This window comes from Acanthochromis polyacanthus, chromosome 15 (assembly GCF_021347895.1).
Source record: "Acanthochromis polyacanthus isolate Apoly-LR-REF ecotype Palm Island chromosome 15, KAUST_Apoly_ChrSc, whole genome shotgun sequence".
Lineage (NCBI taxonomy): Eukaryota > Metazoa > Chordata > Actinopteri > Pomacentridae > Acanthochromis > Acanthochromis polyacanthus.
Genome location: NC_067127.1, coordinates 3,548,629 through 3,568,918, shown reverse-complemented (window position 1 = coordinate 3,568,918; position 20,290 = coordinate 3,548,629). Strand labels below are relative to the sequence as shown.

The 20,290-nt window shown below is 43.0% G+C and overlaps 1 protein-coding gene across 7 annotated transcripts in view; it reads left to right on the top strand.

Annotated features, from left to right (window-relative positions):
• Positions 1–18,167, top strand: part of ccdc88ab (coiled-coil domain containing 88Ab) — an 84,702-nt gene extending 66,535 nt beyond the window's left edge. The window contains exons 24-38 of one of the 7 annotated variants that reach the window (XM_051959501.1): positions 1,804–2,081; positions 3,693–3,836; positions 3,925–4,111; positions 4,336–4,481; positions 4,626–4,718; positions 5,127–5,329; positions 5,534–5,581; positions 7,631–7,708; positions 9,261–9,497; positions 9,627–9,677; positions 11,248–11,337; positions 12,699–12,931; positions 13,938–14,391; positions 16,426–16,532; positions 17,125–18,167. In XM_051959501.1, coding sequence (XP_051815461.1) covers positions 1,804–2,081; positions 3,693–3,836; positions 3,925–4,111; positions 4,336–4,481; positions 4,626–4,718; positions 5,127–5,329; positions 5,534–5,581; positions 7,631–7,708; positions 9,261–9,497; positions 9,627–9,677; positions 11,248–11,337; positions 12,699–12,931; positions 13,938–14,391; positions 16,426–16,481 — 2,298 coding nt within the window. In that variant the 3' untranslated portion in view covers positions 16,482–16,532; positions 17,125–18,167. Of the gene's footprint in view, positions 1–1,803; positions 2,082–3,692; positions 3,837–3,924; positions 4,112–4,335; positions 4,482–4,625; positions 4,719–5,126; positions 5,330–5,533; positions 5,582–7,630; positions 7,709–9,260; positions 9,498–9,626; positions 9,688–10,581; positions 10,659–11,247; positions 11,338–12,698; positions 12,980–13,937; positions 14,895–16,425; positions 16,533–17,124 lie in introns of those variants that run through there. The other 6 variants (XM_051959500.1, XM_051959502.1, XM_022195747.2 and 3 more) reach the window with 6 other exon arrangements.
• Positions 18,168–20,290: the final 2,123 nt, after the last annotated feature.

Below are 20,290 nucleotides of genomic sequence, written 5' to 3'. Positions count from 1 at the left end.
TATTATCCAGGAATTGAAAAGAGATTGGAATCGACATGTTCAAGTGTCCATGAACACAAGAAATTAAAACGTTGACTCTAGAATTTGATGATTTTAATTATTTTCATGTTAATTTGTTTCTATTATATCTACACTGTCTGCAGTTCAGCCAAAAACTCTGAATTTTTGCAACACGACCGTTAGTCGCAGCTGAGTCATGCCAATGTTTGAATCAATACAAAAAGTCATATTATTCTTAAAGAAATCACCAAAATTACACCATCTATCAGATCCAGAAATTTCATAAAGAGAGGATTTTTTAATCTCTCAACGATCAATTAATCATGTGTGAGTTTTTGTTGGAAAATCTAAACTAATTTAGACATATATCAGGCTAATTGATCAGATTCATTTTATTCTACTTGTCGTGTTATTTAAAAATTCACCAAAAATAAACTGTTTACTCTCAGAAGATTCTGTAACAAACAAAAAATTCTGTGCTCTCTGGTGCAACAATGGAGCCATTAGTGACTCAGCTGTGACCAACAGTCACGTGACAAAAATTCAGAGTGTTTTTTTCTCTGAACTGAGCTCAATGACTCTATTTACACAGAACGAAAGGGAGATGGTATGGAAACAAATTTCAAATCTAAGTAGTAAAATATAAAATATCTATATTATGCAGAGTCACCATTTTTTCTCTTTTTTGTTCTTTTTAAAAAATAAATACCCATGCTTCTGTTTTTACTGTTATAAGATGTGTAGCATTAGTGTCATACTGCACAGAAGGTATTTTCTCTACTTCTAGTGATGGTCGTGTTGTTTCCATGGAGATGCAGGACATTTTATCGCAGTGAAAAATGAATCCACAGTGAGGAAAAAATGTGACGGGAGCAAAACAAAAAAGTCAAGCAGCTGTTTGGAAATCAGACGGTTAAAGACTCGTCTACTCTGGCTTAAAAGTTAAAGATCAAAGTTAATGCTTGAACTTAAAGCTGAAAAAAATGAAAAAAAATCTGACTTCGAGGTCCATTTAGAAGCTGTTTGGCAGCTTTTTTTTTTTTTTTTTTTAAATCCGCTTAGGAAGTAAATGATTTTTAGGCTGAGATCAATGTTTTTATTAGTATTTATATAGTCTGATGAAGTTTTCCAATCTGTACAGCATATGTCACCCTCCATCCTCTGATCATTTTCCCAGATAAACGCACTCTAAAGCTATATTGGATATTTTAATGATAGTATAATGAAGATATCATTATACTAGGCTTATCACAGTGCCTAATAAAATGCATAGTTGCAAGGATTAGATGTGTTCTGTATTTCTTACTACATAGGAGATTGTAGATTTTCCCCCAAACCCAGTGCTGCCCAGCCTCCTCCTTGCTTTGCTCTGTTTGTACAGTTTCCCTGCCAGGCTGCTTGGCTCCCTGCTATGGATTTAGACTTGTCCTCCCTATTTGGCACCGATTCAAACCCGTCTTACGAGCTGTAGGATTTAAACTGACCAGACAGAAGCTGCTGGCTGTTTCTCAGGGTGTTTGTGTGTCGCTTGATGTGTAATGTGGGCTGGTGTAGGGGATTAAAAGAAACTGTTCAAAGGTACAGAAAGTGTGTCGGCACCTGGACACCGTGTGAATAAGCATGCTAGTCATGAGTGTGGAGTGATTTCAGACGAGGAACCATAAAGGAAACATGAAAAGAAACGTCCTTCCTGCTCACGTTTTGTTTGATGGAGCTCACAGTGAGCAGACGCACAGCGCCCCCTGTAGAACCAAACAGCTACAACCTTCTCACCTCCATTTGTGCCTTTGTCCTCGTCTGCAGGTTGAAAACTCCACCCTGAGCTCCCAGAGTGCCTCCCTCATGGCCCAGAACGCCCAGCTGCAGAGCCAGCAGAGCAGCGTGGAGGGCGAACGGGAAGGAGCCCTGAAGGAGAAGGAGGAGCTGAGGGCTACGTACGAGCTGCTGCTCCGCGATCACGAGAAGCTGGCGGCGCTGCACGAGAGGCAGGCGGTCGAGTACGAAGCCCTGATCGGGAAACACGGCGGCCTGAAGACCTCCCACAAGAGCCTGGAGCAGCAGCACCGGGACCTGGAGGACAAGTGAGACGCAGTCCAGCAGCGAGCGCTCGAGTCTAATTACACATTGACACTCACTCATGACGGGCTGCACAGTGGGCTAGTGGTTAGCACTTTCGCCTTGCAGCAAGAAGATCCCTGGTTCAAATCCCGGCCTGGGATCTTTCTGCATGGAGTTTGCATGTTCTCCCTGTGCATGCGTGGGTTTTCTCCGAGGAACTCCGGCTTCCTCCCACAGTCCAAAAATATGCTGAGGTTAATTGGTTACTCTAAATTTTCCGTAGGTGTGAATGTGAGTGTGATTGTGTGTCTGTATAGTCTCTGAGAGACTGGTGACCTGTCCAGGGTGTCCCCTGCCTTCACCCGAGTCAGCTGGGATAGACTCCAGCACCCCCCATGACATAGTGAGGATAAATCGATATATAGAGAATGGATGGATGAACTCACTCTTGACTTTTAGCTGCACTTTAAGATCATTTTTGTCCATTTTCTTTTGAAGGCAAGATTGAAAAAGTCTAAAACGAACCATGCTGAGTAACCCTGGGCTCAGACTGCCGGAGTTCCAGGCAGATTTAAACCCCATTTCACCACGTCTGACAGTCGGACGGGTAATCTGGTCTGGGATCTTGGTCTGAACCGACGTTTGACCCCGATTATTTGGACTTAAAACTCCCCAACTGTTTGCAGACTCACTGGGGTCGCCCTGATATTTAGGAGTTAAAATCTGAATGATTAGTACGGCAGTGCATCGAGCAAATAACTTATGACGACCTCTCCCCACCCATTTCAGCCTTCTGTTTTTGTCTCACTGAAAGGCATCCATGAGTGTATGAAATCGAGCTTAAATTACACAAAATACTATATTGATGCAATTAGCAACATTTTCTGTCAAAAGCAGCCTATCAGAATAATGTTTGCAACTGAAAATATCCATGTAAATCTGCAAAATGTATTTTTTTCCCCCTGCAACCAGGCATTAAATTTAGCAGTAAGAATATATTCCTGGAATTACTCACACTAAGAGTGCTGTTTCCAGAGTGACTCAAATGATATTAAGTGAAATTCCAAACCCATTGAGTCCTACATTTCCCACAATGCAACATTTTTGTCCACAATATTCAGGTGAAATTTGTAACACAAGTTATTCAGTTTTTTTATTTTGTCGACTTCAAGCTGATGTATTTTCTCAGGCTTTTGAAAGATTATAGATTTATATTATACTGTTTACTCTCTTAACATTAAACATACTTATGGATTTTTTATGACTTAGTAAAATAGCAAAGCAGAAGGACTGTAAGGCCAGGATTTGTGTACGGCACAAGACTTAACTTGAAAGTAACGTCTTTCTGTTCTGCATGTGGCTAAAATCGGTCTAAAACAAGCCGCTGGTGGATGTTTTTGGGGTTTTCAACACGCTGAATACACCTGATAGTGAGCAAACTTTAGAGTGCAAATTGAAGAAAGACGGCATTAGATCAGATGAGGTGGTGCTCTTCTTCCTGATAATCTGAATAATGTCCATTATTTTCACTTATTATAGTTTGTAGTGTGTTTGCGATCAGAGAGAAGAACATCTGTGAGGTTTCTCCTCGTGTTTGCAACCCCAAACTGGAATCTGTGTGTTGATGCGTGCAGGTACAAGCAGCTGCTGCAGAGGAAAGGGGAGCTGGAGGAGCTGGAGAAGAACCTGAAGGAGCAGCAGGAAAAGATGGCGCTGGAGAACCAAAGCCACCAGGCCACAGCTGACCAGTGCAAACAGCTGAAAGAGGAGAACGACCGGTCAGATGCACCGCTGTCAAAAGCTTTTATGCTAAACACTCTGAATACACGTTAACAAAGCTGCTGACCTCCACACGTGTCTCCTCAGGCTGAACACCACGTACCGTCAGCTGGTGAAGGACAACGAGAGCCTCCAGCTGGACCATAAGAACATAAAGACTCAGCTGAACAGCGCCAAGCTGGACCAGACCAAGCTGGAGGCCGAGTTCTCTAAACTGAAGGAGCAGTACCAGCAGCTGGACATCACCTCCACCAAGCTCACCAACCAGTGTGAGGTGAGGACAACTCCCGCTCTTCTCTGCATTTGGGGCTTTCCCATAATGCATTTATGTCCCACCTGTAAATCCAGCTGTCTTTAGCTGATCCTCCTCCTTTGATTTAGCGTATTAGCTCATCATAAGCCAGCTGTGTTTATGCAGGTTTATCCCTCTTAATTGATCATATTTGTTGCTGAGGCAGGTGTCCTGGCGTCTCTTTAATATCTGTATGTTTGTGTTAGTTGTTGAGCCAGCTGAAGGGAAACCTGGAGGAGGAGAACCGTCACCTGTTGGACCAGATCCAGACTCTAATGCTGCAGAATCGCACACTGCTGGAGCAGACGATGGAGAGCAAGGACCTGTTCCACGTCGAGCAGAGACAATACATGTAAACCCCTGATTATACACGGCTGCAAATATGTTGTCTGAATCAGCTGCTGTCTGTAAATATTCCATTTATCTGCATTTACATGTAGATTATATGCATTCTTGTTTGTTTTACTGGACCACGTTTCCTTTTTTCGACCTTCAGAGACAAACTGAATGAGCTGAGGAGGCAGAAGGAGAAGCTGGAGGAGAAGATCATGGACCAGTACAAGTTCTACGACCCGTCGCCTCCTCGGAGGTAAACACCAGCTTCATCCAGCTGCAAGAGTCAAAAAATAGTTCACAAAAACATCTAAAGTACAAGAGAAATTAAGTTATTTAGTTTTAATGACATTGTTGTAGCATCGTAATGACTCACATGTGAATCGGAGCAGTTTGCTTGCTGGGAAATACTAGAAAACACTGCAGCCTGGGGAGCAGATGCATAAAATATTTATAGTCTGCAGAGCATTACAAAGCTGTATGCTGCAACATTTTTCACTTCGAGTATCATTTGGAGGATTCAGAGGTTGAAATAAAGCCTTTAAACACACGGAACAAGTCAGACAGTTAGAACACATCTTTTTTATGTCTTATGTATTGATTTTACGTCCCGTTTTCTTTTGTTCTTCATAGTCTCCTGCTCTCTCTTGTCTTTTCTTTACAGGCGTGGCAACTGGATCACTCTGAAGATGAGGAAGCTGATCAAGCCGAAGAGCCGGGAGAGGATGCGCTCGCTCACACTGACTCCGTCTCGCTCGGAGTCCGGCGACGGTTTTCTGGTGTTTCCCCCGGACAGCCAGGACAGTTCGTCTGTCGGCTCCGGTTCCAACTCGCTGGACGACACACTGTCCCACAAGAGGAGCAGCAGTGAGTAGAAAGGAAGCACACATAGATGGGTGACTAAATGAAGTACCCAGCAAAGGAAGCTGTGACAGGATGTAAATGCAAATTAGTGGCACTTTAGTAGCCAGAATGTGACAGAACGTGTGTGGATTTGGATGTTTGAGTGTTGAATGAACTTTTCCTTTTCCCCCTAACCGCTCCTTTGCTTCTTTATCTCTCTCTGCGAAGGGAGGAGAGGGCAGCAGCCTCATGCCCAGGTTCAGGGCTCGTCCAATGGTATGCTGCGGACGGGGAGGGTGGGCGGGGCTAATGACTCGACTGTCACGTCTCTCAGGGCATGTTTTCGTGAGTCCATTGTCGTGTCACTGAGCTGTCATAGAGGTTACGGTGAAGCTGCACAGAACCACAAGGTTGACTAACTTAGGACCTGGTTAGAAGAGTTTATTTAGTTTGAAACAACATGAAGTGCACTTTATTTCTTAGTTTATTGGCTGTGCTTGTGAAGAAAAAAAACACAAGTGAGTTACTTTAACTCCTCTTTTTATATAATTTTCGAAATTACGTTTCAGCAGAAAGCTCCACCAGTTTTATCGTTGACAGTCTGTAAGCAATTTCTGGGCATTTTTTTGATCCTGTAACATTTTTAGTTGCTTTTTTTTCCCCATGATGCCACATATGTTTTTTGTAAAGTATAACAAAGTTATAATGGCATAAATCATAAAATTGGAAAATGGAAATTAGATTTTTTTTTTTTTAATTTATTTCAAAACAACTGGAAAAAACTTGAATCCAAATTTTTTTCAATTATCCACAGATGTTATCTGCACTGGAAAAAATAGAGGCTCCACCAGCCATAGATAGTTTAAGTCTTTGTTTTTATGTGTGTTATCCTTGGCAACTTTGTAAATGAGAAATGTAAAATGTAAAGATTTTATTTGAATGTTGTGATTCCAAGGATAGATTTATTTTAATTTTCTTAATGGAAATGTATGACTTGCATGATTATTTCTCTTGAAAAGTTGAAAATCCAATGATTTTATCAGTTTCTGGCTGATAAATGGTTTCATTCAGGCATTTTTTTTAAAAATATTACATACCTTTTTGTTGTTCAGAGGCTTAATGGTGATCAGGTATTAACTTAAAAATCAAATGCACCTCATGTTGTTCAAATACTGGAAAAAAAAAACTGAAGTAAAATTTTGTTCCAGGTCTGCTTCATTAACTTCCTCCAACATGTTTAAGCTCTTTAGCTCTTCTACATGTTAACCTCCTGATCTGTGCAGTTCACCTGTAAATGAGAAAGAAACGCCCTCTAACGTAGCATCACAGCTATTAAAAGGTGCAATGCATTCTCACTCCTTTCATATTCAGTTACATTTACTGTAAAATGCAGCAAAATAGGTGAAAAATCAAAATGCTCGTCAGTTTTTTTCCTGAGTGTGGATTATAATGATATGAACCATTTGTTTTATATTACATTCAACACTGCAAGAGAAAGAAAACACAGATTTTTAACTTCCTAACATCTGTGCCAGAGAAATTACAGTGCAGTATGCGGGAAACAGTTTTCAGCTTCTTATTCTTTGTGTTTTTTTTGTTTTTTTTTTGTCCCTGCTGCTGTTGAACTTCCCCCTTTTCACTCTCCTGATTGCACCCTTTAATACTCTTCGTCTCTGTGTCTCATCTCGGTGTGGTAATGTGTCGGCAGTCGTGCTTTGAAACCAGTTTTTGATGTAGCGGTCAGGACCATTACCATGAGTGTGTTGATAGAATGAGTGTGTGTGTGTGTTTGAGTATTGGGTTTCTGTTTTGTATTTGTTTGAATAATGTGTTTTTGTACAGAAAAGTCTGCCCTTAAAAAGTATATTTCGGGTTTGAAAAAGTCATTTGGAGGCCTTTCAGTCCATTTAAAGCCAGACATTTTTGTTTTAAAGTTAGAATTTATCAACAATGCTGGTAGAAATAAGTGGTGCTGAATTCCTATTTCTGCACATTTTTTCAGCTCCCTTAACTTTGTCTTGCATTGCTGGTATTTTTAAAGTGTTTTCATGCATTTGTGCAGATTGGAATCCCTTAGACTGGATCTTTGCAGTGATTCATCCACCTGTGTTTAATCATATACTCCAGCGGTTGTGTCTATTGCATTGTTGTCTGTTGTCCAGCTCTCTCTCTACATCTCTTCCCCTGTTTGTGACAACGTTAACCACATCCCTCTGTTTTGCCCTTCTTTTCTTTCCTTTGTTTTCTCTTCTTCCACGTCCCTTGGGCTCGTTTCTGTCGCTCTCTCTCCCCTATCTATCTGTCTATCTGGCTGTGCTCTGACAGCTATAAAAAGGTTGCCTTTCATGAGGAACAGATCCAAGGACAAAGACAAGGCCAAGGCCATCTACCGGCGCTCCATGTGTAAGACCTCCGTTAGCCGCTACGCTAGCCTTCCTCCTCCTCCTCCTCGCTGTCACGCTGGGAGAAACAAAGAAGGAGCAGTCACTGATGTCAGGGTGGCTTCAGCTACAGCAGCCCTATTACACATTTAACACTCACTTAGAACAGACGTCTGCACAAGAATCAAGTTTCAGATTTCCTGCTCTATCTGGCGACATCAGTGACTTTTCCTCGTAGTTTTTTCCCCGTCATCCCCACGCCTCCATCACCTCCTCCGCCCTGCCGCCTCCACTCTCTCCTGTAGAGTCTTTGCTAGCTCTCACCAGTGTAGCGTCACTTTAGAGTATCACAGACTTCACTGACTTTGTCTAAAAATTAGCTTAATGCTATGAAAGCAGGGATTCACTCTGTCTCTTGTAGGGTGATGCTGCTTGATTTCCATCTCCGGACCAAAGCTTATCTTTCCATTTTGGTCACGACATGAATCGAATGGGCGACTTATCGGGCAGTTTTGTCGCGTGCTCTGTGGTTTCATTTTGTTTGTGGATGAAAGGCTCGGTGTGTGTGCGTTTGTGTGTGAGTCCAGGTGAGAGGCTGCTGGATCGCCTTTCATTTGATTGCAGCATGTCATAAAAAATCATCAACCGCCTGGTCGACGCTCGCACTCACCATGGAGGACTTGAAATGGAGCCTTTGTTCTCTCTTTTCTGACTCTCTCTCTCTCTCTCTTCCTCTGTCGGAGTGCTGCATTTCAGATCTTATTCTGCTGACATGGATTTATCGCTGCTGCTGCTCAGAGCAGCTCTGCATGCCGTCATGCTTCTCTGCCGCCGCACACGACTCAAAGTGCATAAAGACAGACGGCCGTGTCCTGAAGTGTCTGGCTGAGACGGGCCAGAATGACCAGCTGCCATCTTTATGCACTTTAATGGTTTTTACACAACACTGTTTGCCTGCATGTGTCTTGTGTTGCCAAAGGTTTGAATTTGTTGTCTGCTGCAGGATGAGTTTATTATTGAATACCGAGGCCATATCCACACGTACATGGAGTAATTTTTACATGTTTACACATACAGAGTTCCTTTTCCACTTATATGGAGGATCAGAGGTGTCACATTGGCTCTATCATCTGTTGTCTTCAGTTGTGTTTACAGGTGGACAGATATTTTTAGAGACTAAAGATGGAAAAAACCCATTTTACTAAATTACCTGTGTACGTGTGGCTGAGTCCTGAGTTATATTTACTATTTATTTTGATAAAAAGCTAAATATACTGTGCTTACTGTGGGAGTTGAGCTTTGGTCCTCATGAGGCTACTAGTTTAGGCCCTTGTGAACAAGAAAAACCACTAATTAGACAAGTAGTTCTCCAGTCTTAAGGATTTCTTTAGCAAGTAGTTCATTTCAGGCAATTTTTCATCCCCTTCATTATGGCTAATAGGATACAAAATGTCTCCGGCAAAAAAAAAGCAGAGAGCTACAACTTCTGGGCCACAGCTCATTGTGAGGTAAGACGTATAAAGTGTCTAATTTAGTTGTTCTTCTTATTCCCGTTCCTCCATCCACCCCTTTAGCCATGAACGACCTGCTGCAGAGCATGGCGGTGGCTGGTGGTCCTGGGGCTCAGTGGGCCGGCAGCATCGAGAATCTAGACGGCGTTGAAGCCGGAGACGCCGGCATGACGGGCAGCAGCAGACGCAGCGGGCAGCGCATGAAGGAGCTCGCCTTTTCCACCAACGCCATCGACTGCGCTGCTCTCACGCTGCCCAGCGCAGGACGCAGCAGAGCAAAACTAAGACTGCAGGTCAAAGGTTGGGATGCTGGTTTTATTGGCTGGTTGCTTCTTTAGCAGCATCAATTCCTTTATTATGAGGACTAGAGTTATTTGAATTGTAACTGGTGACTTTGCTGCAGCATCACTCTCCTCTGTATCTCCACAGACATCGCCTCCTGTGAGGACGTTGCCGGCTCAGATGACCCTAAGAGTCAAGGTAAGACTTCACATGACACCAACATTTACACGTGTCAGATGCAGCCTCTCAGCAGCACCCAGGAGTCTGAAGGCCTTCAAAGGAGAACAGACCCTAAAAGGAGGTCATGTCCTCAGCGGTCCCCCTGCTAATCTTTAGGCTGCCCTCTTGCACTTCCACTAAACCTAATCTACAATTGGGAAGTAATTTTAGTAGAGAGCAAACCAGAGAGAGAGATCAGCCTCCACTGAAAGAAGGATTGACTCTAATTCAGGCGTTAGGACGGTATCCAGGGCAGTTAATCTGCAGCCGGGCGACGACGACTCACTTCTGTGCTGCTCTGATGTAGATGACCCAGTTGTTAAACAGCCACCAAACTACTGACACACATTCCCATCACTTATGCTACGTCTACACCTCAGCGCCATCCGTTTTTAATTGCCTATTGCTTCTTTTACAGTTAGACTTCTGCAGTATGTTAGCACTGTGTTTAACCTGACTTTTAATGACCCTTTGTTGTCCCACATGGTCATTAAACTGGTTCTGCAGGACGCTGTTGCCGCATTAGTGCCTCGTTTTTATTCTGCCTCGCTGATGAGTTCCCAGAATTCATCTGTAAGATGAAATATATTGCTGTGAGACTCATTTCCTGGTTCATTCCAGTAATGGCTGAATATCCCTCCAGTCTGACTCATAATGTATCAGCTATTAGGTCATCTTCTGGAGATGTTATTTGCAAAGTCACTAATGGTGGTTTGAGGTATCTATTGATTTGTTTTAAAGCTGCTTTTATGCTCTGTGTTTCTGTGTTTTAAAGAAGTACAGCATACTAAACTCTGCTTGTTTTGCACAGTAATGAGCAGTGGAGTGTCCCTCCAAACATGTCTCCATCTGGGTGTGTTGCATTGTGTGCATATGTGTGTGTTTCATCAGGCCTGCTGGCTCTGTGTCCGTCCCCTGTTGAGCCCAGCGTTATGTGCAGAGTGCCCTGTAACATCTGTAGTAAGTGACTGTTGCTCGGCACTGGAGATCACCCTGGGTCAGAAATTATGGGCTGGTTTCCTCGATGTAGTAACTGATACCGATCAGTAGTCTAGAGATTCATTTTAATTTCTGATTTGGTGCCATGCATGTCCTGAAAACCAGTTTGAGTTGATTTCACGGTCACTGGTTTCCAGTTGAAGCTTTGCCTGTGGAAGCAGGAAGTAGCAAGGTCACACTGCTTTCCTTTCTTTGTCCTCCTCCTCCTTTGTTTCACATTTCTTCTCTCGCTCTGTCGTCCTCTGTTCCCAGTATCGTCTCTATCAGTTCCCCCTTTTCCCTGAAGTGGCTTGGTCCTTGTGTTTAGGTGTTCCCGGCCTCCCTGTTGGTAGTTTCTTTGTTTTTCGGTTGGACATATTGTGGCTGCAGCCTGGCTCTGAGCCACCCTTCCTGTCCCTCTGCCTGGCATGTGCCATCTGCTGCCCCAGCGGGAGACGTTCTGTTAGCTACGTGCTACTCCTTGTGTTGGTGCATGTCGGTTGTGGGTACATGTATATGAATCCTAACTGTGTGTATGTGTTGTGCGTCTTCCCTCTCGTCCCTCACCCAGCCTCCAGACCCTCCAGTCTCCATAGCAACAGGACCACCAGTAGCAATAGTAACAATAACTCCCACCTCACTTCTCCTCTGGAGGGCAAAGGTATGCTTCTCCGTCCTGAAACCCTCTTCCTCCACCTCTGTGTCTGTCTTCTAACTGCTCTAGACTCCTCTGTGTCTTTATCTCTTTCTTTCAATCTTTTAATCAGACCTGCTTTCATGTAGTCTCCTGTGAAAATTTGATGAAATTAGTTTGTCCTGATTTAAAGATAAAGGCTTTCTTTTTTCTCCTCTCCATGGAACAGGATGCTTAATGTTCAAAGTCAATGTTTTCCTCTTTTGTTTTAGCAGTTTTACTGACATTAATTTACTTAGAAAGTGGGACATGCACACCTTTTGTGCAACATAGCATAAAAAAGAAAAATTCATAATAGGTTCTGATTTATTTATAATTCGCTGATGATTGGCCTTTTATGACTTTTCCTTGTTTCTGTCATTTTTAAGTGAACACTGGGTGGAGAGTGTAACTGAGCAGATAAATAAATGAGCACGGATCTATAACCCATTTCATAAATAAGCTTAGATCTCATCCTGCAAAGACAAACGAGGTCCCATCAAAAAATTTGCTTTTTACAAGGAAAAACACTATCTGAATTACTTTTGAATACCATTTCTATTGAAGTAGTGACTGTGTGCAGCGATACACTGCTCCCAGTGCTCCTGGGAGTTACAATCTATCATCCACTGTGTCGAAACAGAAAAACTTCAACTTGAATTTCATTTTGCTAAAGAGGAAGAAGTCCCAGACAGACAAATTTGGATATTGAGTTTGTACAGCCAAAAAACGTGCCATCATTTGGTGCCACAGTTTAGGCTGTTTGTGCTGAACGTTCTCTCTAGGACGCCTCAGAACGTTACAATAGAACTCTGCTTTGACAGTCTGATCCTGAGAGAGGAAATCATCATGCAGAGCCTCGTGAATGTAGAAAAGTGAAGCATGCTGTTGGTGTGCTCCTGACCTGACACGGTGGAAGAACGGTCAGCCTCCAAGGACAAAGAAAAAAATGTCTTTTTTTTTAATTAATCTGACACATCATCTTTGCTTTTAGAGGCTGCTGGCTCTTCCACTGCAAACATGGAAGTTGACTCTTCCTGAATCAACCTGTTGAGATCTGAAACACCGGTCCTGATGTTGATCGTGGAATATCATGAAAAGTCATGTCTTGTGAGAGTTACAACTCGTATTTGTTCCCTGCACGTGATGGTGTCACTCTCTGCTCCCACAACAGGAACAGGACTCTACACCACCACCTAAACTTATTATTAAACAAGCTGATTCACTCCGTAGTCTTAAAATGTAGGGAAACTTGGAACTAGCATGTGTCAAGGAGTGAATATAATCATCATTGAAGGGCCTTGGACTACTTTTCCCCAAAATCTGATCCCTGCCTCCACCTCTAACAGGCACGTTGAACGGCAGCCTCAGCAGGCCTCACAGTGAGAGCAGCGGTGAGTTCAGCCTGAGTCTGGACCAGGAGGTGTGGTCCAGCAGCGGCAGCAGCCCCGTCCAGCAGCCCACCTCCTCCCGGTCCTCCCACCAGAGCCCCCTGCAGCTGCGCCGGTCTCTGGACCCGTCCAGCGCCGCCGGCAGCCCCGGACAGATCCAGATCAGGAAGACAGGATCTCCAGGCAGCGAGGTGCTTTCACTTCAGCAGTTCTTGGATGAGGGTATTGACCCTGCAGAGGTAAGGCCTCTGACTCGGTTGTAAATGACGTTTATGTCAGTAGCTGTTGTGATGATAATGTAGATCATGAAGATTATTTTAGCTTTTATCAATCAGTTTAGGATCAATTCCGAGCATGAACTAACCATTTTGTGAGCTAATAATCTCTATTATCTTCTCATATATCTATTCACTTCATAATTAGTCAAAAAGACCACAGTGATGTCCTAAAATTGCTGGTTTTCCAAAACGGAAAGACATTTGTTTTTTTTTGCCAGAAAGAGAAACTGGAAACAGAGAACCTGGCATTTTTGTTTTTAAAAAAATTACTGAAACCTTTATTGAATTTCAAAATTTTAATTTTCAAGACACAATGGGGTATTAACCCTCGTGTTGTCCTGTGGGTCAAAATTGACCCGGTTTAAAATTGAAAATGTGAAAAAAAAATATAAATATTTTCACAGTGAAACATCTGATATCTACATTTTCAACATTTTTGGGAAATCTTTTTTTGGGTGGATAAAAGAAATGTTAAAAATGTTTCTTTACAACATTCACAAAAAAATCAACCAAAATCCAGCAAATTTCACTGGATTTTGGTTGATTTTTATGTGAATGTTCTTAAAGAAAATATTTGAAATTTTACTGATATACATGTAATCATTTTAGATATTTTTAATATTTTTTTGAAGATTTTTAGTCATTTTTTGAAAATATTTACAAGAATTTTCGTGCCAAATTTGGGGATTTTTTGAAATAAAACTTTTAAGGAAATTTTTTAAGGAATTATTGGAATTTTGTTCCTGAAGGTTTTGCAAATTTACAGAAATTTGAGGAATTTTTGGATTTTTTTTCAGACAAGGAAACAATACTTTTTGGTGCCCATAAATGAGGACAACAGGAGGGTTAAACATGATCAATCCGTTAAGATTTCTGATATTATGTGATGGTTTAACTGTTGTGTTTGCTTGTTCCGCAGTCCGGCAGTCAGGAGAACCTCACTGTGGACTCTCCTCGCCTCTCCACCTCCTCTGAGCACGGGCCGAAGGAACGTACTTCCACAAAGGGTCGAGGAATATTGCGCTCATCCAGTGGGAGAGCAGCACCCGTCAGCGGTGATCGCCCACCCAGGTCTTCGGGACAGCTAGGGCGCCCGACCCTCCGGAAGGCCGAGAGCACCCGTGTGAAAGGCTCGGCCCCGATCCGCTCCAGCTTGTCCTCGCAGGCTAAAGCGATGTCCGTCTCCGAGCGCCTGGACTCGGCCTCCTCCACGCTGCCCCGGGCCAGCAGCGTCATCTCCACCGCCGAGGGCACCACGAGACGCACCAGCATCCACGACATGCTGTCCAAGGACAACCGGCAGCCCGTGTCCGTCGACGCTTCTCCTCCCGTTGCTACCACCAAGGCTGGGGTTCGCTCCCAGCCGACACCCAGTGAGTACCACCCCAACAGCTCCAACCTAAAGGGACCCTTTACCACCACCAACACCACCCCTCTGCCCAAGTCACACAGCTTACCCTGCCATAGCTTGGAGGACCCCGACCTCTCCACCCTCGAGTCTTTCCTCGGCCCTTCCTTCACTGTAGAGTCGGTGTTCATGGACTCCATCTTTAGCGAGTCTGAAGGCAAAAACCTCCCCTTCCTGTCTCTTAACCCCAGCCTAGTCAGCAACATCAGTGGGCCTCCTGTTACTAATAAGACCCACTCTGCTCCCGTCCCCAACCACATTTCCACCCAAAACCCTCACAGCCAGTCAAACGGCCAGGTGAGATCCAGCTCAGCCAGCCTGACAGAGTATAACGAGGGTGTTGATGCCGGTCAGGTGAATAATTCGGACCCGTCACTGAGCCCAGAGGAGAACCAGTCTCTGTGGTACGAGTACGGCTGTGTGTGAATAACAGGGAGCTTTCTGGCTCACTGACCTCGATACTCAACTCGACTAAAAGAGAGGATGGAAAAGAACAAACCCTTCTCCTCTGCATGTATTTATCAGAGCACTATCTGTCTCTGTGTGGTGTCGTTCCTTTCTGTTTGCTGTGGTGCTGGCTGATGATTTATTTTTCCTTTTCTGTTCTGTGACGTGGGACTTTGATGAATGTTTTTTCCGTCCAGAAGCTTTTTGTCATGTTATTGTTTCCTCATCAAATCTGTTTCACTGGCTAACACTAAACTATTATCTGCTGTAGTGGCTTTATGCGTCACATACAGTGTAGTACTTCTGTTTTACTATCAACTTAGTCAAGAATCGAATGTCACACGAGGCCAAAACACACTGAGAGTCAGCGAATGCATCACCTGGATCCATCTTCATGTCAAAAACAGCTGCCTCTGATAAAAAGCAAAGCATTGTGGGGCTTTAGAGCAGCGATTTCCTCACATTTAAGTCTTAAAATGCGTCAGATAATAGATTCACTTTCCACTTTTTGATTACTTTGTTTGGGAAAATCCTTTTGTTTTCACTGTTTGAGTTGCATGGCTTTGTTCTGTCTGACCTGAAATGCACATTTTGATTGCTGTGATCAAAATGGTTATCTTCTTTTTGTTTCTGTTGATGGTGTGTACTGTGTTTGCTTCATTGTACATTTGATACTTTTTCCTGTATTTTCTTTTATACATATATATATATATATTAACTGGAGCATTTTGGCTTTGATGGGTTGTGATCTGGTGGTTCTGAACTGACCTCTGGTGGCTGGTGACAAAATGATGAAGCTTCATTCCCAAAATGATCCGAGAGGCGTTTTTAGGTGGATTAGAGGAAGTTGACAGAGAGGGCAGTAGAAAAACGGTGTGAACACGGTGGGGTTTTTAGTTTTAAACACCGGAGCTGAACGTTTTGGGGGGAAATATTTGGAATTTTTCTGGCTGATATTGTGATTTGAACATTCACTGTGTGATAGATTTCTGGAGCGACTCTCACACAAGAAGGACGGCATGAATTTGTAAAACTGACCCTACGGTTTTAACTGCAGGTCAGATGTGCTGCATAATGCATGTCCTAAATTGCTGCAAATGCGATTTTCTAATTGCATTGTTTCAAATTGCAGTTTTTCTTGAAGTCGCTTCATTAGTTGGGCAGTTTTTGGCGGTTATTAAAGGAGGAGTGAATATTGCAAGTTGAGAATAGTTGCAGATTGTTTTGTGAATGAAGCTACCATCATCTCTTTTGATATTTACTGACGCACCACAACTTGACAGCAGATGGTGATTAATTTAGACTGACAGGATCTTGTACAGACCGTAATCATTAAGTTATAATCAAAGACGAGCACTACTTCCTGTGCCGATACTAGTAGAACCGCTGCAGCGTCTAGATCCTTATTTATTTCTGCCTTTGTACTCTCTAGTTGCTGTTTTTTGAAGTCGCTTCATGTGTATTTATCTTGACCCCATGGTGCACGCAGGTAAAATGGAAAATGCTGTTGTCACTCTGCAGATGTAACACAAACGTTGCCTTTGTCCTACAGATGTGGAGGGCAGAAAGTCTAAAAGCAGGAGCGGGGAGCCTCAGCAGAGTAGCTGAGCGTTGCCCCCCCCCACCCTCGTCTGTCTGCTACCATGCAGTGAACGCGTGGTGAGTGAAGAGGGGGGCGGGGAGGGGGGTGATGTCAGTCCTGTCTCCATGGGAACCCAAAACATGGTGTAACAGATGTCGTCCATCCTGCTGTGCACTCCTCGCCTCCCCTGCTTCTCTAAGCTCTCTGAAAGCCTCCCGCCCTCCTCCTCCTCCCTCACCGTCCTGTCCGTCCCCTCACTGTCCCCCCCGAGCTGCCACACGGGCCTGATGGGAGCCGGTCTGCATGGCATATGGGCCGCTTTATCGTGTTACTGAGTGGATGAACGCTTTGTTTGCCTTTTTTTTTGTTTATTGTCCCTAAATCCCCCAACAAGAGGACCATTTCCCTCCTTTCCGTGCTGTTGCTGAGTGTGTCTGAACAAGTCGCTGCTTCCAGGATGCTTCTGTCATTGCTGCATGGCTTTGGTGTAGCGCTGAAATCCTTCCCCCTCTGCATGTAGATCCACGCTGGCTGCTTTCCTCTGTCCACTCTTGTTAAATCACTGTCTTCACTGATACAACTTCTGACTTTTAACCTTCTTCTTTCTCTCTGTTTTTTTATTTTAATTTACCTTCTTCTTTCCACTCCTCTTGCTTGCTTGGGACTCAGAGAGAAAGGTGGCCTTGGAGCTGTGTGTCTGAAGCCTAGTAGAGTTAATCTGCTGAGACCGTCTACAGTGAGAAAAGATTGTATATCCCAGTTTCTTCCCTTGTTCTTTTTTTTTTAGTTTTTTTTTTAAACCCAGGACACTTGAGTAGAGAAAAGTGGCTTCCTTCTCTGTTTTGTTTTTCTTCCTTGAATCAAGGAAACAGCATAAAAATACGAGAAAATGTTGCAGTGACAGGTTTTTTTTTTTTTTTTTTTCCATAAAGACTGCTGTGGCAGATTGCACTGCCGTGTGTCCTTTAGATGTGCACGAGTCTCCGCAGACTAAGATAAAAGTGCCAATGTTCACACAACAGCCAAAAGGGCGATTTTAAAACCATGACTCCATTTTGGATCTTCTGTGCAACTTCAACGTCGGACGGACCTCCTTCTGTCCGACGGCGCGGTCATGAATGAATCTTTGGATACTTCAGAACGCACAACATAACGCATGTCAGCACAAAAAACATTTCCAGCTGCTGAAGCATCACAATCTGCATGGAGCAATCAAACAGCCAATCATCCCACTTCCTTTATCCAATCAAAGAAGAGGACAGTGCTCGGTGGGAGTTTAACCTGCCAGGATGCCAAACGGACTTTGAAGCCATGACAGCTCGGTGATCGGCGCCGTCGCCTGCCGATCCTGAGCGAAGGATGTGTGATCTGAGAGACAGACTGATGAAGGGAGCGTTCCAGGTCACCTATAGGGCAGTTGGCAGCCATGAAAGACCCTGAAATCCACTGCTCATCACTGATTCATCTCATTTATCACCCCCCATCCCGCTCTGATGAGAAATATATAACATTGAAAGCACACACATCTACTTTCCTGTTTCTAAATCTGACTTGGAGTATAGGTGACCTGTGAGCTGCCTGCTTTAAATACAGAACATGTGCAGATATGTGTTGTTGTGTTGAACATGATGGTGGTGATGAGACCCAGTGTTTTCCTCCTTTTCCACTTTTACATGAATCCATTTGATGTAATTAAAATTCATCAAGACTAATGTTGGCTCCTTTTTATTTATTTTGTACATAGAAATGTTGTTTTTGTAGAACGTCAGACTGAAGAATAGAACTAAGGTTTTGGTATTTATCTTCTCAGTGTTAATCATCCTACTTTGTTGATACTGTCAGTGAAAGTAGGTGAAGAGTTAAAAGTCAAAGTTTTCTGAATCTGAATAGTTTGGACCACATACTAAACTGTTTTTTTTTTCTACATTTTGTACGACATACTAAACTATGACCTTTTTTTTCCACATTTAGGATGACATACTAAATTATAACGTTTTTTTCAAAGTTGTGTTTTGGGCTCTTTTGTTGGTTTTATTCAATAGTTAAGTACAGAGGAAGGAAGAATGACCTGCAGTCCTCTCAACCAGTTGAGCGACCTGGACACCTCTTTCCACTTTTGGACGACATACTAAACTATGATGTCTTTATATACATTTTGGATGACATACTAAATTATGACTTTTTGGTCATATTTTGGACCACATACTAAACTGATTTTTTTTTTCACACATTTCAGATGACATACTAAACTGACATTTTTGTGATATTTTTAACAACATACTAAACTATGAGATTGTTTTTTTTTTACACATTTTGGACGACAAGCTGACGTTTTAGTGATATTTTGCACGACATACTAAATTATGATGTTTTTTCCACATTTTGGACGACAGCGTAAACTGACATTTTTTCACCGGGTTCTACATACTCATCATGGCGTCCATGTCCAGAGCAGTGATGACATCGTACTGCTTAAAACCATCTTCACCAACTTCAATCTGATCTTGGGGCTTGAAGAAGTCATCCTGATGGACCACGCAGCAGTTGGACAGGTTCTTGATCAGGCACTTGGTGAGGCTGGTTTTCCCTCCATCGGTTACGCCGCCGATGATGTACTTCATGTTCTCGGATTGAAGCTGAAAACAAGGTTGCAGCAGGAAACGTCAACTACTGGAGTCCTCCATGGACCTTGAGTTTAGTGAGTAAGGTAAGGGCAGAAAGAGAGCTGCTAATTGGACGCCGTTCTTCCACCCAGAGAGGACCTCTTTCTGCTGTCGCTGCTACACATACTGCCCTAGTGGAGGTTTTAGGTGGAATATTCCTTTTAACCAGCCCCTCAGGTCTCTTTGAGGATTTCAGGTGAAATACTCTGTTAAACCAACATTTTATGTACATGTCCATGGATTTTTGGTGGAATGTTCCTTTAAGGTGGATGTGCGAGGACCTTGTAGGTGGAATACTTCCTGAAACCAACCTTTTAAGTCAACATTCAAAGACTTAAGGTGGAAAATTCCTTTAAACCAACCTAAATTTCATGTTTTGATCATTATCAAGTGAGAAACCTCAATCCAGAATCCTCATAAAGACGTTTCAGATTTATGCTGCTGTTATTTGTTTAGTCCAGACTAAATGACAGAAATCCACAACTGTAATTTTATTTCAGGACTCAGTTATTAAATGTCAAAACAATCCATGTGACTCTTAAAAACTCAACAGCTTTACAAACTCTTAAGACTAAACTCTCCACAAGGATCCAAAATAAGTTTTACTTCTACACGAGAGCTTTAATTATTCTTCATCTACTTCCTGAAAAGTTTGGTCAATAAAAAAGACAAAAACTAATATTTTCAGCTGAACTAAAGACAGACTTTGTGATTTTTCTGCTCACATGTTGTGTTGTTGTAAACTTACTCTTTCAAATAAATACCCTCCTAACCCCCTGGAAACCAGCGTTTGTCCTGTTTTTGCTCCTCAGTGACCCCAGACAGCCGGTTGTAATGTTTTTTGAGCAACACACCATACTATGATGTTTTTACAGTGAAGGTTCTTCTATGCAACCAGTTTGACATGTTCAGGTTTTCTTTGTGTGAAAACTCAGAGATTTCAGGGATCAGAAGGTGGTTTTCAACTTTCTTTGTTAACTTTCTGTTTCAACTTTAAACTAAATTTCCTTCACTAAGCCAGCCCTCTGGACTTCCAGTAAGCTGTGTTCCTATTGGCTGTCCAGGTGGCTGCTTGGTGTAATCAGGAACACCTGAGCAGCTCAGTGTCTTCCTGCTTTATGTCTGCAGTCAAACACTTCCTCTCCTTCTCTTCACTGAACCGGATTTGGTTC